A 17,924-nucleotide genomic window follows, 5' to 3' on the forward strand; every position below is an offset into this window, starting at 1 on the left:
AAAAAGTTATGAAAGATCTTCAAAGAGAAAAAGGAGAGTATGGTTTGTCAGACAGTGACTGCATATCTAAACATAGATTGGGAGAAATTGCTGGAACATGGAACACATTGTGACAGGGTATCTGAAGCAATGAACTTCACGGAAAAAATGGATAAGTATTTGTACCTTAAGACTTAGTGGTGAGGGTCACCAGTGGGAAGAGATTTGGACTGCTGCAGCAGGTGAGACTGACAGATATAAAGGCCAAAAGAGTCTCTTCCAGGCTACAGAGTTTCATGTCCACAGTTCCAAATATAAAGGACCCCAAATTTCATGAAACTAGACTAAAATCTTACATGTAGAAACTTGCCTGTTAACCTCATATACAGTGTGAAAATACACATTTCACCTGTGGAATGCAGGTCCCAGTGAAACCAAACAATCCATTGGCATTGTCACTTTTTTGTATTCGCAGTCTGGCTGTGGCATTATCCTGTGAAATTCTGGCTCCACCATGCACGCTCGTCAGTCTTAAGGTGAAAGATTCCTCCCCTTCCTCTTCAGAGTCATCTCTTGCAGCAACAATAAATGACTTCTTTTTCTCTCCTGCCCTGTACTCCAGGTATCCAGATATTGGGTGCAGGTCAGCCTTGGCCGGAGTGGCATGGATTTCATGGATTTCTTCTCGGTTCAGCTTGCAAACATACATTCTCACATCTTGCATTAGCCCCGTGAACCTGTTCTGCCCATCGGTATTTGCCCCAACAGTTAGAAAACCAAGCCCTGGAGATGCATAATATTATTTCAAATAAGTTAAGATAAAACTGTTTTTTAAATATTATTGCAATTTTCATCCAAAATATAATTCTCTTTTATGATATTGATGCATAAATATAATATATGAAACACAATGTGAATGATGGTACAGAAAGCTTAATGTGAATTAAATAATATGCCGTACCACAAAAATTAGGAATTGTTCAATGAGTTACTGTAAGATAACTTAAAACCAAATAGCAGTAGTGCTTCAAGCCTGTCTGGGCATTCACTGAGATCATGGCTGTTTTGATCTTTGGCCTCAACTTCATTTTGCTGTTGATTGCCATAACTCAAAAATCTACTTATTCATCTCAGTCTTAAATATACTCAGCTCAAGGAAAGGACTTCTTCCTCATCTCTGCCTTAAGTGGTCAACCCTTTATCATGAGATTATGCCCCCATTTCTAGATTCTCACCTCAGGGTAGCATCCTCCCACCACCTACTCTGTCAAGCCCTTTGCAATCTTCTAAACTCAAGGCAAAATAAGCCTTGGCAATGCTTTCACCTCACAAAAGTTTGGATTTACAGTTTTTACAACTCAACATAAAACTATCGAGAAACAAATTTTAAAATAACACTGTCAAGATTCTGTTCATTAATGTTAACCGAGGGGACATCATTTTAAGGTGATTGGAGGAAGGTATAAGGGGGATGTCAGGGGTAAGTTTTTTTTTTACACGGAGAGTGGTGGGTGCGTGGAACGCACTGCCAGCAGAGGTTGTGGGGGCAGATACATTAGGGACATTTAAGAGACTCTTAGATAGACACATGAATGATAGAAAAATAGGGGGCTATGTGGGAGGGAAGGGTTAGATAGATCTGAGCGCAGGATAAAATGTCAGCACAACATTGTGGGCCGAAGGCCTGTACTGTGCTGTAGTGTTCTATGTTCTATGTTCTTAAGTCACAGAGACATCCACCATGGAAACATGCCCTTTGACTCCCCATGTCCCTACTGAATATTAAGTATTCACCTATACTAATCCCATTTAACTAGTAGCAGTTAACTAGTAGCCTTCTTTGCCACAGCATTTTAAATTCCCGTCAAAATATTTATTAAGAGCTTGAAGAGTACCTGCTTCTACCACATCCTCAGAACCAGGTTTATTATCTCTGACTTATTTGTCATGAAATTTTTTGTTGCAGTCCAGATTTCAATCACCCTCTGGGTAAAAAATTCTTCCCTAAATCCTCTCTAAATCACCCACCTTTAATTTAAAATTGTACCCTCTGGTGAATAGATACCTCTGTTATACATGGCCTTTGTAACTGGGTCCCCAGTCAGCCTCCCAAGAAAAACAAACCCAGCCTATCCAGTCTCTCCTCATAATTGGAAATCTCCACTCCAGGCCACCTCCTGATGAATCTCCTCTTCACTCTCTCCAATGCCATCATATCCTTCCTGTACTGTGGCAACCAGAACTGCACACGGTACTCTAGCTGTGGCCAAACCAGTGTTTTATATAATTCTACCATAATCTCCTTTCTCTGATGTTTTATGACCCTGCTAATGAAGTCAAGAACCCCATATGCCCTCTTAATCACCTTATCTGTATTTACCGCTGCCTTCAGTGATTCTTGATGTATACACCAAGGTCCTTTTGTTCCTCAGAACTACCAAAGGTCCTAGATGAGTTTACAGTTCTAAACGTACTTGGCCAGTAGTATACAATGGGTGTGATCACTTTTCCTACTCAATCATCAAAGAGCAAATAACACAGCTGTATTTAAATCATGACAGAAGTATGACAATCACTGAAGGTTACATCCAAAACCTTTTTTTTCAATAAAGAACTCCTGACCCTGCCAGCAACAGCATTCACTCTGTTAAACTATTTGCTGGCAAGAACTAGTGCCAGTAGCACAAATGTACCATCGGATTCTACACAATGGTTTGCTTTTACCACTTACCATCTGCAATTGTTTCACCTTTGAGATTCTTAATGCCATCAGGAAGTAGAATCCCATCCAAATAAAATTCGATTATTCTATCAGCCACCACAATTATAATGTGTATCCAAGTATTTTCATCCATATATTTTAATGCTGTTACTGTGGCAACATGGGTAATATTTGAGCTCAACAAGTTATAGCATAACATGACTGAGACAGAGGATTCATTAGTCATCAACTTCATAGCATAATAAATGGTGCCATTGTCATTTGCTTTCGATATGATAAACCCATTGGTGTTGGGATTAGGTATCACCCAAACAGATAACGTAAAATTTGGAATTGTGTTATTCATCCATGAATGATATTCTGGGTTAACAGTTCCATAAACACCCTCTGCCCCACTGAAGTACAGGACATCTGTACCCGTGTGACGTCTTCTGGCGTGAGGACGTAATTCAACAGAACTGGAAAATGTTCCAACCAGTATAAAGTCTATCATTTCAGGCAGTTCATATCTAAATGCATTGGACAGTATCTCCCATCCAAGTCGAACATCTCCAAATATGCCTTTTTGTCGTAGAATGGTAAAGTTTGTAATGTACGACATATCCTCAACTGAAAGCACATCCTCTGCAACTTCCCTGTCTTGGCTTTCTGCATCCAGAACGAAAACTCCAAAAGGATCATCATTGAGTGGAATCACAACATTGACACTTAAGCTCTTATTTGATAACTGACCGCCAGAGCCAGGAGTCCCTCCTATGAAGTTAGAGAAAAGTTAATAAGTCTTTGCGGAATGATTCAACTGGACATTTTTATCAATTTCTAATAACGTTATATTTCCTCATTTTATAACAATGAATGTAACTTAAAGTATAGACAGTATATCTAATGTAAATAAGAGTCACACATAAATGTAAAATGTGTTCAGAGGGGCCACTGAAAGTCCACATGCAAGCTGGAGTTTCATGCATTGTAAATCTGTCTGCAATATTATTGCACATACACTTAAAGAATTCATGGAGTTTGCACAATCTCCCTGCAAACCCTGGGTTATCCCAGGGTACCTAGTTTATTCTCACATCTCGAGAACCTAGGGGTTGGTAGGTTAATTGGTTACTACAAATTGCCTCCAGTGTGTGGGTGGAGTTGATGGGAACGTGGGAAGAATAGATTAAAGGGAAAAACGTTAATGGGCAATGGGATTGTTTGCTAAACCAGCATTGACTAAAATGACCAAATGGCCTCCTACCATGTTGTGAAGAAATATGGAAATTCTTATTAATTTTTCTTCAGTGGAGAATGATCTCAATGATTTAAATTTAAATGATCTCAATGAAATTACAAAATAAGAATTTGATGCGAATGTTTTTAACAAAATATTGTACCAGTCATTTCAAGAATGCAGTTTCTAAAAACTACTTCTGCTTTTCCTGTTCAATGAAAGATCCCAGAATCCCCAAGAATGTAGAATATTGATACATATTGAAAAAGCTCTTTTAAACAACTGTCAATAATAACTGTAAATTCAGGTTATAATAATATAGCTATAAGGGAATACTACAATATTTTTGCAATATAAAATGTAGAATATCATTCAACGTGCCTTGCCTCAAGCACATACCTGAAACATTGATCAACCTTAGAACATAAGTTTCATTGAACTCTGGAATTCCGTCGGGAAGTGCATGGAGAGCTATAGGAGAGGCTAGTTCTCCAGTAGTGAAGAGCACAACACCAGATGTTTCGGAAAACTCCTGCCCAGGTTCCAATAAGGTATCATTGAAAAACAGCTGCCATGAAACAGAGACATTTCCAAATATTCCTCGCTGTCTCATAATCCTGTCAGTAAACAAAGGAATAACAAAAAAAAATTGCTTAAAGTAATTCACTTTATGCTTTGGGCTGGTGTACGTTACTTCAGTGATAACATATTTGTGGAATAAAATGGATAAAAAAAGTCCTGAATTGTGACATCTTTTCACTTAATAGTGATATAATTCTGCCACGAGGACAGGAATATAGAACATAAATCACATTTCAAGAATTCCTTCCTTCTGAATTAGCAGTTTGTGGAAAAATTACTTATTTAATGATAATGCCTGGCAACGAGGGCAGACATCGCTGCCCCAAAAATTCTACGACACCACAATTTGAACCTGACGCTCATGAAACCTACAGAAAAAGGAAGGCAAGTTACCATGAAGTAGTTGACAGTACAGGCTTCTAATGTCTGAAAAATCACTTCTGGTTGAAGCAGTCAGAATTTTTTTGCACTCAACCAGGCACCAATGATAGGATTCTGAAAACTACCTTACTATAGCTTCAAACAGGGAAATCTTATACTTCCACCTTTCCTTTTAGAAAGACTCTGCTTAAGGAGGCCATGGTTGTGTAAGGTGGCTTAAACTCTAGAGCTTTCTGTTAAAAATTATTTCCAAACAATCTCAAAAAAAGAGCAACACACAAAATACAAAGAGCAAACTATGTTCAAATTTCTGCAGTTCAAACCACAATATACTCATAAAGCAAATGTTTATTACCACATCTGGAGCCTTTTCTTTGCTATTTCCAAATCAATAGTTGAGGGATGGGAATGGAGGTCACCTGTACCCTCATGGGACAAAAGTGGTTATTATCTAAGAACTTTGGAGCCCCAATTCATTACTGGTCTGAGGGTCCAAAGGCAAACTACTCCTATATCATGACAGCCACATGAGCCAATATCTGAACAGGGAAAAATAGAAGAGTCATCATCAGTTGAGAAGAGGCAACATCATAAAACTAGACTCTAAAATTTCCCATTTAAGCTATGTCCCAATTCTGAATATTCACTAATAAGCAGACACCAAACTTGGCAGCTCACTTAGATCCCCAGTTCCTGAAAATCACTGTTACCAAAGGTCCTGGAAGCTCCTTTCTATCCTTCTCCTTAAACAGTTCACTGACTTTGGAAAGAACTTGGTAACGTCTATGGATCCAATGTGATCTGGCCCTCCCCACTTGAAGAAATGGATCCAGATTTTTATGGTGCACTATATGCTCCAGTGAACACTGCACTGTGTCAAACTCTTTCCAAAAGATTTCAGCACTGAGGAAGAGATTGACTTTCATACAAATCCATGCTGCCCATCTTGGATTTTTAACAATAGCCCCCATGGCCTTCTCTGGTCTGCAATCCAAACCCAACATTCTTTTGTTGATAGTGGAACTCCAAAGATCTGGGTTCACAATCTTGAGAACCAGAACCTAATGCCTCTATCAGCTCTGCACTCCAATATCTTTGTCTTTGTCAACAGAAATGTAACAAAGGAAGGACCGCTTAGATAAAGAGACTACCAAGAAGAGTCAGCAGAAAAAAGCAGCATACCTTGGTTGCTCACACAAGGCTGTTAAAAGTCCTCATGCATTGCAAAGAAATCCTAATGTTCAAGGACGTAGCATTTACTTTTATAGCCACCATAATCCACAAAGCGTATACCACATTCCTGGACAGATACTTGCATTACCAAATGCTTGTCTTTCATACTTACCCTGTTTGAAATTTGACCTTACCTTTAAAAAAAAACAAAATTTATTACTTACATAAAATTGTTGGTCGTTCCTTCAAAAACTGCCTTTTCAAAAGGTTCCAGCAAAAAGATTCCATTAGGATCATCATTTGCTTCAATAATAACTGTAGCCCTTACAGGCTCATAAACAACTGTATCCCCTAGGACAATTAAATGTAACTCAGTACTCAATATCCTTTCAGAACAGCAGGTAAGATTTTAATTCTTCACAATGCATATGGTGTTTTGAAACATATCATTAAAAATAAGTATTTCACACTTATTGTGTGCGCTAAATGTAGAACAACAACTGTTTTCTTTAAAAGAGGTTTAACAATAAATTAAATATTATAAGTCATTTATAAACAGATACATGTAAAATTTCACAAAAAGAAACCAGCAGAAATGTTCCCCTAAAATCATAAAACAGGTTTGGATGAAGACAGTAATTCTTCAAAAAATCTAATCCTTCTGTATTCCCATTTTACTTTTCCAAAAATGAATCAAGTGTCCAACACTCTGAACACTCTCATATATGTTCTTTAAATAATGGATGGGTTAACTAATGCCTTCTGGGTCAAAAGTGGCTCAACGATCCATTTTATTTTTACCAAGATAGTTAATTCTTCGGGTATTGTGTAAATAACAAAATTGTTTCAGAAAAATAGTGCTCATCGTGGATCTATTTACTATTTGCAGTTACCTTTTACTACTAAAACAAATATGAAACATAACCATATTATTCCCAATAAAGTTGATGTAATTAAACTCATTTGTACAGTTGGCATTCTTATTCTTTGCTTATTTTAAAAAATGAAACAGATGTCCTAATGACAAAGCATGCAACAACATCCAATTACTGCTGAAGAAAAACAAATTATAGTACCTGTAGAATTAAGTAACACAATGTAGAACATTTCATCTGTTTCAGGAATGTCATCTTCATTAGTAATCACAGAAATAGTCTTAGCTTTTTCTCCAACTTCAAATACCAGCGTCATATTTTCAGTCAGTGAATGAAAGTCTCCTTCACTTTGGGAGGCTCCTCCACTTTCAACATTGTAGACGACAACAGCTACGAAATCTGCAGATCCATTTCTAACAACTGTGAAGTTGCCAACACTTCCTTCTTGGACTCTAATAACAACTGGCTCTATAATTAAGCAAATCAGACTAGGATCAGTTTTACCAACATTATACATCAGGAAGAACATTAAACACATTTCAAATCAGGTAAATGCACTTGCGAATCTTATGCAGATATATAAATTATGAAAGTTTGCCTTTAAGTGCTACATGGCAGAAAACAATTCTGTGGATACATATAGTATAACTGTTCATGATTGCAGAACAAATACGTGCAGTGTTCCTTTCTATTCTGACTAAATTCCAGATAGTATTCAAAAAACACCACTTCTACCCAGTAAGTGTTCAATAAGAGTAATTATCCACTAATTAGTCAGAATGGAAAGTCCTGTTATACTTCAGTAATTTCCAATACTGTTTTCTCAAAGTAGCAATGTGGTACAGAAGCAATTTAGCTTGGTGTAATAGGAGAGAGAAGATTTACTAATGATGAGCACGGATTGGATAATCAAGCCTACATGCCAAGTCAGAAGATGTCAGAGCCTTAGTGTTTTCTGGCCCATGTTCATTATTATTAAGAATGGTCTTGTGAAACTGCCCCTGTGATGTTATTTTATGTACCTTGTAGCTCATTGTCAGAGCTTTTTAAAATGTGGTAAAGGAAAGTTTGGGCATAAAGTTAGAAATAACACCACTGTTATTGCAAGTACCAACAGGAAACTTTCAGAATTGAGATTTGATGATTACAAATAAGACAAGGAACAATGGTTTTCAAACACAGATCCAAATTCAAATGATGATATAAACGGGTTTGTTTCATTGTCAAATGCCTTTGTTTGTTATGGACTGCCAATAGGTCAAAGGAGCTGTTCAGCTTTGTTTAAGTTCCCATTAGGTTTGGGTCCTTGAAGAACAAATCCATCAGAAAGAAGTCCAATTTGATGATGATTATAATGCAATCAAATTACATTCCAATTTTATTATTTAGTTTAGTTCCAATCTTTATATTATTGTTTTCTAACTTTAAATTCTGAAAGTCTATTGGCATTTTACCTGTGTCCATGCATTAATTAATGTCATTCTACGTGTACCACTCACAGTGTACTTGAGACCCACTTCATTCAGATAAAATATCCACTACCAAGCTGATCATTTTTAATCTACACAGTTTACATTGATGATAACTTGCGTGTATGCAGAACTGTGCGGAATCAGTTGTACCAGATATTACTGTGGTTTAGCTAATGCAATAACAAACTCTTCACATGACAAGGATGATATATTGTTCTTTTCCTGACAATAATCTTTCAAAATATCTATACTGTTCTTAATGTCTTTGAATGGAGCTTTCTTCAGTGATGTTCAAAAGGAGGAAAAAGTGGAAATCCATCCAGATAAATGGGAGATAATTTGTTGGGGAAGGTCAAAAAAGTAAAGGAACACACCATAGGTGGTGGGGTAGTAAGGCAAGGAGAGGAACAAAGGAATCCTGAGAGTGCATGTTCACAAAGAAGGCATATGGGATAATTGTCTTTATTGGTTGAAACATGGAATGTAAGAACAGGGGGAATCATGAATAAAACAGCAGTTAGGCTACAGTTAGCATGCTGTGTGGAGCTCTGGACAGAAAGTATGTTTTAGCAGTAGGAATCTTTATGAAGAGGTAGCCAGGTCTGGAGAATTATAGGTACGAGGGAAAAATTATTTAGATTAGGAGATTGAGGGTGACCTTACAGAGGTGTATAAAATCATAAGGTTAATGCACATGGTCTTTTTCCCCAGAGAAGGGGAGCTAAAAACTAGAGGCCATAGGTTTAAAGTGAGAGAGGAAAGACTTGAGGGACCTGAGGGGCGACCTCTTCACGCAGAGGGTGGTGGGTATATGTAATTACCTGCCAGAGAAAGTGGTTGAGGCAGGTACAATAACATTTGAGAGACATTTGATTAAGTACATGGATAGGAGGGGTTTAGAGGAATATGGACCAAATGTGGACAAATGGGACCTAGATTGGTGGGCACCATGGTCGGCATGGACGAGTTGGGCTGAAGGGCCTGTTACTCAATGACTCAATGATTCTGCAGTGAAAAACAAACTGCTGGAGGAGCTCAGTGGGTCAAGCAGCATGGAAGCTTAGGGTTGATGACATTTTAGGTTGAAACCCTGCAGCAAGACTGAGAGTGAGGAGGGAAGATAGCCCAGAGGAAGAGCTGAGAGGGAGGGATGAGTCACAGGCCGGTAGGTGACAGGTGGAACTGGGCAGGTAGGGGGGTGGAATTATGGGCAGATGGGGCCAGGCAGGGGAGGGGGAGTTCAGAGACAGAGGCTGGTGAGTGTTCCATGGAAATATGGAAAAGACATGGACAGATGAAGCTAGGTGGGGGGGATGGAAAGGGGAAGGTAGACACTGGAAAGTGGTAAGTGAAACCAGATGAAGGAGGGATGATGGGCAGATGGGGAAGGGGACAGGAAGGGTTGGCCAAGGGTGAAGCGCCCAATCTTCTATTAACACAGTTTCATCTGTTATTACCAATGCTTGCATTAAGAATTGAAAACATTTGCCAAAATGCTTGTTGAAAAACCTTATAGGGAATGAACCAAACCTTCAAAATAAATGGGATCATCATTTTTATTAATAAACAAAGTTGCATTCTGTGCACTTCCAAGCCTGGCTTCTCCAGTGATATTCCAAAGGATGATTATGAAAGCTTCCATTTCCTCAGGAATCTGAGTAGAGAGTATAAAGATAAAAAATATAAACGGCTTATATAATGTTTATTTAGTAATAATAATTAGGAGCTCTTTTCAGCAGAGAGCATTTTCCAAAGAATTCATCCATATTCACACGGTAGTGTAGTGGTTAGCACAATGTTATTACAGCGCCAGCGACCCGGGTTCAATTCCGGCCGCTGTCTGTGAGGAGTTTGGACGTTCTCCCCGTGTCTGTGTGGGTTTCCTCCGGGTGCTCCGGTTTCCTCCCACGTTCCAAAGATGTATGGGTTAGGAAGTTGTGGGCATGCTACATTGGCACCAGAAGCGTGGCAACACTTGCGGGCTGCCCCCAGAACACTCTATGCAAAAGACGCATTTCACTGTGTGTTTCGATGTACATGTGACGAATAAAGAAATCTTATAAATATCTTAACATTGGATATCATTACATTACATTTTCTGCAAACTTTAATTACCCAAGTCAATATTATGTTTGTGGCAGAACACGTTGCTCCAGCATTTACAGCTTTTGGTAATATTCACAATCAACCGGCCACTCCATGTAAAAGATAGAAGCCATCACGTTGCTAAGCACATGGCACTTAAGACTCTTTAAACAAAGAAAGAGGGATGGAGGCAGGCTGAAGACGTACAATATTAAAATTGTATTAAAATTGCATTTTCCAACTTCCACGTGATGTTTTGAAACTGGATCGAAAGAAGCATTGGGTTGGCATAAAACACCAAATAGACAAGGGGGGGGAAAAGGGTGGTGTTCAGTCTGAAATTCTGCATGCTCTGGCAAAGAAAAGGAAGCAATGCAACCTTTAATGAATGATCACAGGATAAACTGCAGTTACAGTTGCTAACAGGTAGCAGGGCCTCTCAGCCATAGGGGCACTGCAGCAAGGAAGGGGTGACATCAGCGGGTTGAACACCAGGACAGAGAATGCACTCGGAGGACTTGGTAAGCCACCTGAAGTTGTTGGCGAACTGACGCCCGAGACGGTCACAAGTTTGTAGGGCTCAGAACATCAAGTAGAGAGAGAGGGAATCATGGTTGCAGCTTTTACGTTACTCTCAACTTCAAGTAAAGGTTTATCACCACACAATAAGGAATTCGGGTCTGTCATCACTTATTAAATCCCTGGATCAGACTTTTGCACTCAGTGATGGTACAATGCCAGCCTGCTGTGACAGAGGTCAGCAGGGGGAGAAGCATAACCCACACTTCTACACTTCAGCTCCTACCCACAGACATCCACTGTCTCCAACCACCTCCACACTCCTCTTAATTGCCGCCCTACTTATGCGTTTCACAGAAAACTGGTACAAGCCTCCCACTCTCCCCAACTTTACTGTGTATTTCGGATGCCTTAGAATGTCATGCCCTAACTTCCAAGTTTAAAACATCTAACAATTATGCAATATGGGAATTTTAAGAATTTATTTACTTCCCATGAATAAAATGTAAAACATTGATTATCTTCCAACTCTTCACCAATTCCAACTCCTCACCACTGATTCCATCTCCTACTATACTTTCTCAGGTTGATCCTGACTAGTAGCAACTTTGACTCCTGTTAGATTTATAGTAGAAATTTTAACTTAACCTCTGCATTACCATCACCACCACCATGATCTAAATGTACGTACTTGACATCACCCTGTCCATGCTGGTCTTACTCCATTTGAAGCCAAAATCCTTGTTCTTGCCTTGGATTCCCACACTTGTGTTCTGCCTGTTACACCCGAGCACCTGAAGGCTCCTGTACCCACTCCAACTAACTACTAAACAATGACACACATCCACCCCCACCCGTACTGGAAATGATAAATGCTCATCTTTAAGTCTGATCATGACCTTCTGTCTTCCCACCTCTGTAACCAACTCAAGCCCAATACTTGAACTGCTCCACATTTCTGACAATGGTTTATTGTTCCTCCCCTCAGATTTTGCCCTTTCACAGCAACTCTACCTTCAGTAATCAAGTCCTAAGCCTCTGAATTCCTTCCATGAGCCTCTCTAATTCCCCTCTTTAAAACTTCCTTAAAACCCAAGTTTTTAACCATTCTCTTAATTCATACTTTTGGTCCACCATCCATTTTTTAGAACATAGGACAGTACAGCACAGGAACAGGCCCTTCGGCCCAGAACATCTGTGCCAAACACATTGCTGAATTAAACGAATTCTCTTCTGTCTGTATGTGATCCAGATCCTTCCATTCCCTGCATATTCATGTGTCTGTCTAACTGCCTCTTAAACACCACTGTCATATCTGCTTCCAGCACACCCCCTGGCAGCCTGTTCCAAGCACCCACCACTCTCAGTGTAACAGAACTTGCCGTGCACACTGCCTTTGAACTTTCCCCCTCTCACCTTAAATGCATGTCCTCTGGTACTTGACATTTCTACCCTGGAATAAAGTTTCTGACTGTCTATCCCATCTGTGCCTCTCATAATTTTATAAACTTCTATCGGGTCTCCTCTCAGCCTCCACCGCTCCAGAGAAAAACAACCCAAGTTTGTTCAACTTCTCCTTCTAGCTCATACCCTCTAATCCAGGCAGCATTCTGGTAAATCTCTTCTGCACCCTTTCAAAAGCCTCCACCAATTTCAAATCTTAAGACTGTACCATAGATTGACAGCAGTTTCTTCAAGATTTTTTACATTTGCTTAATTTGAACTTGTTTTTTAAACCTGCTGTTGATATCAGGATTTAGTGAATTTGCAAAGCCATAACTCACAGAATCAGGAAGGGACTGGAGTGTGATATTCTTTGAAGATTCACCGCTTCTGAAGTTGACCACACCTTGGACGGGGTAAACATCATTGGTGAATGCTGGGTCCAATCTCCAGTGAACACTAACATTGCCAAATGTTCCTCGGTCACGGATTACAGTAAAGTCAGCTATTGAGGTGAAGAAAGATACAAAGTTCAGTAATTAAAAAGACAGCAACAAAGAGAACAATGTTGGTGAGTAAACCTGAAACTCTGTTTACTTCTCTGTTCTCAAATGAAGGTTGCAGGACATCTAATTCTGCCAAGTAATCCTGCACACTCAAAACAAAATCTTATGTTATCTGAATAGATTTTCCCTATGTATTGACCCTGATGTGACTACAAACCAGTTCACTGGGCCTGAGTTTGTTAAGAATGAAGAGCAACCTCTGATAGTCTCTTAGCCAGAGAGAGACCACAATGTCCACACTATGTGCTGTAGATTGACACCTTCTGGAGTGCCAGGAGATAAAAATTACAAAATGCTAACAAGATTAATTCAAAGAATCTGTACATTTTATTTTCTCTAACGAAAAAAACTAACATCTTCGATCGTGGTGTAATTTTGGTAGATTTATATTTCAACTCCTCTCTAGGGTCCTGATGACCCATGGAATTTCAGCAAGGCTACAATTGAGGCATTCATAGGTTTGTTAGAAAACCTGCCATGTTTCAATTTCTGCTCTCCCTCTCTGCAAATGCACCTCTCTGGTGTACTGGTTGAATGGGGCCCACGATTTGGGTGACAAAAGAAAGCTTGCAAATTACTTGGCTGTGCGTTCTCTGACCTGTTTGGTAAAAGATCTATTTTCTTCCCCCCAGACACTGAAAGCTCTGTTTCAGGATACCAAAGAGCCTCCTTGTACCTTCTCTTAATCAGTGCTTGAAGTGTTATAATCATGTTGGCACTCACAACTCCAGCAGTATCTGGTCCCTCAGTAATAGTCTTCAGTCTTTCTACTTCCTCAGAGCCCCAAGAATGTGTATTGGTGCCAAAGTAAATGAATGAAGCTCCTGCCATTGGCACCTGGATTATTTTATTCTCATTTTCAGAGTTGTATGTTGATCAACCTTTTTTGTTGATGATCAAGTTATTTCATTACTTTAACAGGATGTGTTTGAAGACATCTAACATAATAAATCCATCCAATTACTGAAAAATAAGATCATTAGTTGGGTTATATGTAAAGTTGGTGTTGTTGTGTTTACCTTTGTTTAAAATATCATCCTTGCTTTCATTTATGCTTTTAGTAGATTCTGGAGTGTTGAACAGTAAGACACCATGAGGGTCGTCATTCTTCATAACTGTGATGTTGACTTGAGTAGCAGCTCCTAATTTGCTTGGCGGTATCCCATGGCTGCTGAGTATTGCAGAATAGTGTTCATCCAGCTAGAACAAGTCAATGAGTTACATAACTACAAACAAGAATCGTTAATCTGTTACCCATGTTTTTCACGGAAGTTGAAACATGAAAAGAGAAATGGAAAATTAAGAAGCTTCAAGCTCAAAGAAGAATTGTTTCCTTCTTCAGACATAAAGATGTACAATAAAGCATGCAGAAAAACAAGTCAATACTGTGCTAATCAACACCCTTAAAAGTGAAGTGGTTGCAAACAGCATTGAAGTATAAATAGAGATTGAACATCTTACAAATCTCATGCTCCTGATTTGCCAGGGCGTCGGTTGGTTGGGCGACAGGGTGTAGATTTATACTGATACTTTGAAGTGATTTTAGATTTGCAATAGGGATGGCAAAATGTTGAAGAACCTTGGGAAGTGAGATAGGATGGATGAAACACAAGTTGTAGCTAATTTGTAATAAAATTATCTGTTACAGAAGCAGTCACACTGAAAAATCCACCAAAATTGGTTCTCTTTTCATGACAGCAAGGCTTGCAGTTAAAGAACAAGGTTTTACAGAAGGATTCATCAGAATTAGAATTATGTATCTTCTTTCTCTTTCTATACTTATTCATTACAATATTGTTGTTTTGAGAACTTTCTTGTGTGCAAATTGGATATGTTTCCTTTGGTAGAATGACTGCATCTGAAATAGCTCCATTAGCCTACCATGATTTGAGAAGTTCTGAAGTTGTAAAAGGAACTATATAAATGCAAGTCTCCTTTTTATAAAACAACTACTCACCTGCAACACAGCATCTTATAATCACTGCATTCAGCACAGGCAGATTTTTAAAGAAATACTTGATTTAAAGGAATCTACTCACTTGAACAGAATATTCTGTCATTTGATGTTTACTTCTGAAATTATCATGTGCAAATCTACCCATCAAATGTTTTTTTTAATGTTCTGAATAAAGGTAACTCAAAACCTTACCTCTGGTATGTCATCCTGCCTTGCTAACAATGTTATTGCTACCTCCCTTTCACCAGGGTCAAATTCCAAAACCCCTGTGTTCCCATAAAATTCAAAAGATTGTTTTGGTTCCACAACATAGCGCAGGAATTGCTTCAGAAGTGCACCATGGTATCGTACAATCTTGAGTTCAAAGGCAACACCTTCCTATGAAAGAAAATATTTTCATTCACTTAAATCAACTGACACAAATGACCTATTCACATCTGAAGAAAAACATCACGGCCTTTTGCAGTAAGCAAAGATAAGCATATGGAGGATGAACAGTAAAATGCCATGATGTTCCTCCAGACTGAACCACCATTCAAGAAAATCGTGGCTGATGTGATGTTGGTCTCGACACCTTTTTTCCTGTTAACTCATAATTTCCTGGGTTTAAATATCTATCCCAGACTTGGATATGTTTAATGACTTAATGTCGGTAGATGGAAGTGTCAGATGTCTTGAAACTCATAAATCCCCAGGGCCAGATAAGATCTATCCCATAACGTTATGAGAACAAGGGAGGAGATAGTTGAGCCCCTGACAGAGACCTTTGTAGCTTTGTTAGCCAAAAGATTGGAGGATAGCTAATGTTCTTCCTTTAGTTAAGAAAGGTAACAGGGATATAAGCCAGGTAACCACAGGTGGGTGAGCTTTACATTAGTGATCGGAAAATTAATGGAGAAAATTCCAAGGGATAGGATTTAAATCAATTTGAAAGGCAGGGGCTGATCAGGGATAGTCAGCATGGCTTTATGTGGGGAAGGAATCCTGTCTCACTAATTTGATCAAGTTTTTTTGAGGAGGTAACAAAGGAAATCGATGAAGGCAGGGTAGTAGATATCATCTATATAGGCTTTAGTAAGGAATTTGACAAGGTCCTGCATCATAGGCTGTTCCAGAAGGTTAAGGCACGTGGAATCCAATGTGAGCTTGCTAATTGCATCAAAAACTGCCTTGGTCAGAAGAAACAGAAGGTAGTAGTGGAAGTAATTTTTCTGATTGGAAGACTGTGATTAGTTGTGTACCACAGGGATCAGTGCTGGGACCTTTGCTATTTGTGACTTGGATGTGAATGTAGGAGGAATGATTAGTAAGTTTGTAGATGACATGACATGAAAATGGGTGGTGTTGTGGAAAGTGAGGAAGATTGTTTATGGCTACAGCAGAATATAGGTCAGATGGAAAGTTGGGCAGAGCGTTGACAGATGGAATTTACCCCAACAAGTGCGAAGTGATGCATTTGGGATGTCAAATAGGGGTAGGACATAGACAGTAAATGGTAGGGCACAAAAGAATGTTGATGAACAGAAACACCTAGGGGTCCATGTCTATAATTCCCTGAAAGTAGCAACACAAGTTGATAAGTGCTGAAGAAGCTATATGGCATGTTTGCCTTCGTAGGTGGGAGAATACAATATAAAAAAGTTGGGACATAATGTTGAAATGTTACAAAACACTGGTTAGGCTGCACTAGACTATTGTGTGCAGTTCTGGTCACCACACTATAGGAAGAATGTGGTTGTGCTGGAGAGAGTGCAAAGGAAATTCACCATGATATTGTCTGGATTAGAGGACCTTAGCTATGGAGAGAGATTGGATAGGTTGGGCTTGTTTTCCCTGGAGCAGAGAAGGTAGAGGAGTGGCCTGAAAGAAGTACATAAGATTATGAGATGCATGGATAGGGCAGATAGTCAAAATCATTTTCCCATGGGTAGGGGTATCAAAAACAAGAAGGAATAGGTTTAAGGAATAGGAAGGAGTTTAAAGGGGATCCGAAGGGAAAGTTTCTTTACGACGAAGATGGTTGATATCTGGAACGCACTGCCGGAAGAGATGGTGGAATCAGATACAATTACTACATTTATGAGGCATTTAGACAGACACTTAAATAGGCAAGGTACAGAAGGATACAGTCCTAATGCAGGCAAATGGGATTGGTAATAGATGGACAACAGATTGGCACGGACATGGTAGGTCAAAGAACCCGACTCTGTGTTGTACGATTCTATGACTCTGTGATTCCAAGACTCCATAACTTGGACTCTACAGCAGAATGCTTTTCCAAATGATAGAAATCATAGCATGAAATATGCACATTGTAGTTTAATAATCACACCAAGTGGATATTTCCCAAAATTCTGGATAAAGCCGGGCTTGAACTAGAGAAAGTTAATTTTGTATCTTGTTTTATGTCATGTTTTCTATTTCTCTTATCCTTTGTATGCCAGATACTTTTGAATTAAAAATTTCAAACAATTCTCATTGTTAGCCTTTAGTTCCCCAAGCCCCTCACTTGCTCTGATATATTCGTTGTTATTATGCCCATAGTAATAATTTTCAACATTACTCATCCAGACTCACGTGCACAAAATATGGTCCTCTTGTCTGTGAGGAGAATTCAAATATTCCACCCGGGTCATCATTTTGTAAAATAATTATTTTTCTACTGATGAAATTTGATTTCATAATCTGATTTTCCGGGCTAGCTCTGCAAATGAAATTAAAAGTCAAAATCTATAATTATCATGGTATCACAGAAAAAAAACCACATGCCTTCAAATAGCAGTGAAATATTTGTTAACCACATCCAACTTTAAATTTTATAAACTAAGTAATGCATATTTTTGAAAGCAAGAACCCCATGCAGGCATAATCGATAGAAAGCATGTTTTCAGTGCAAATCAAAACCAAAAAGTGAATTTTCTCCAAAAAATGAATACACAGCAAACATATTC

At 38.9% G+C, this 17,924-nt stretch overlaps 1 protein-coding gene across 1 annotated transcript in view; it reads right to left on the reverse strand.

Annotated features, from left to right (window-relative positions):
• Positions 1-17,924, reverse strand: part of adgrv1 (adhesion G protein-coupled receptor V1) — a 249,447-nt gene that overhangs the window by 171,185 nt on the left and 60,338 nt on the right. The window contains exons 13-22 of the mRNA XM_052020663.1: positions 17,551-17,677; positions 15,166-15,351; positions 14,036-14,216; positions 12,792-12,955; positions 9,934-10,057; positions 7,133-7,399; positions 6,281-6,407; positions 4,320-4,537; positions 2,711-3,454; positions 389-762 (exon numbers count right to left, since the gene is read on the reverse strand). Of these exons, the coding sequence (XP_051876623.1) occupies positions 389-762; positions 2,711-3,454; positions 4,320-4,537; positions 6,281-6,407; positions 7,133-7,399; positions 9,934-10,057; positions 12,792-12,955; positions 14,036-14,216; positions 15,166-15,351; positions 17,551-17,677 (2,512 nt within the window). The remainder of the gene's footprint in view (positions 1-388; positions 763-2,710; positions 3,455-4,319; positions 4,538-6,280; positions 6,408-7,132; positions 7,400-9,933; positions 10,058-12,791; positions 12,956-14,035; positions 14,217-15,165; positions 15,352-17,550; positions 17,678-17,924) is intronic.

The sequence above is a fragment of the Pristis pectinata genome, chromosome 7, assembly GCF_009764475.1.
Source record: "Pristis pectinata isolate sPriPec2 chromosome 7, sPriPec2.1.pri, whole genome shotgun sequence".
Lineage (NCBI taxonomy): Eukaryota > Metazoa > Chordata > Chondrichthyes > Rhinopristiformes > Pristidae > Pristis > Pristis pectinata.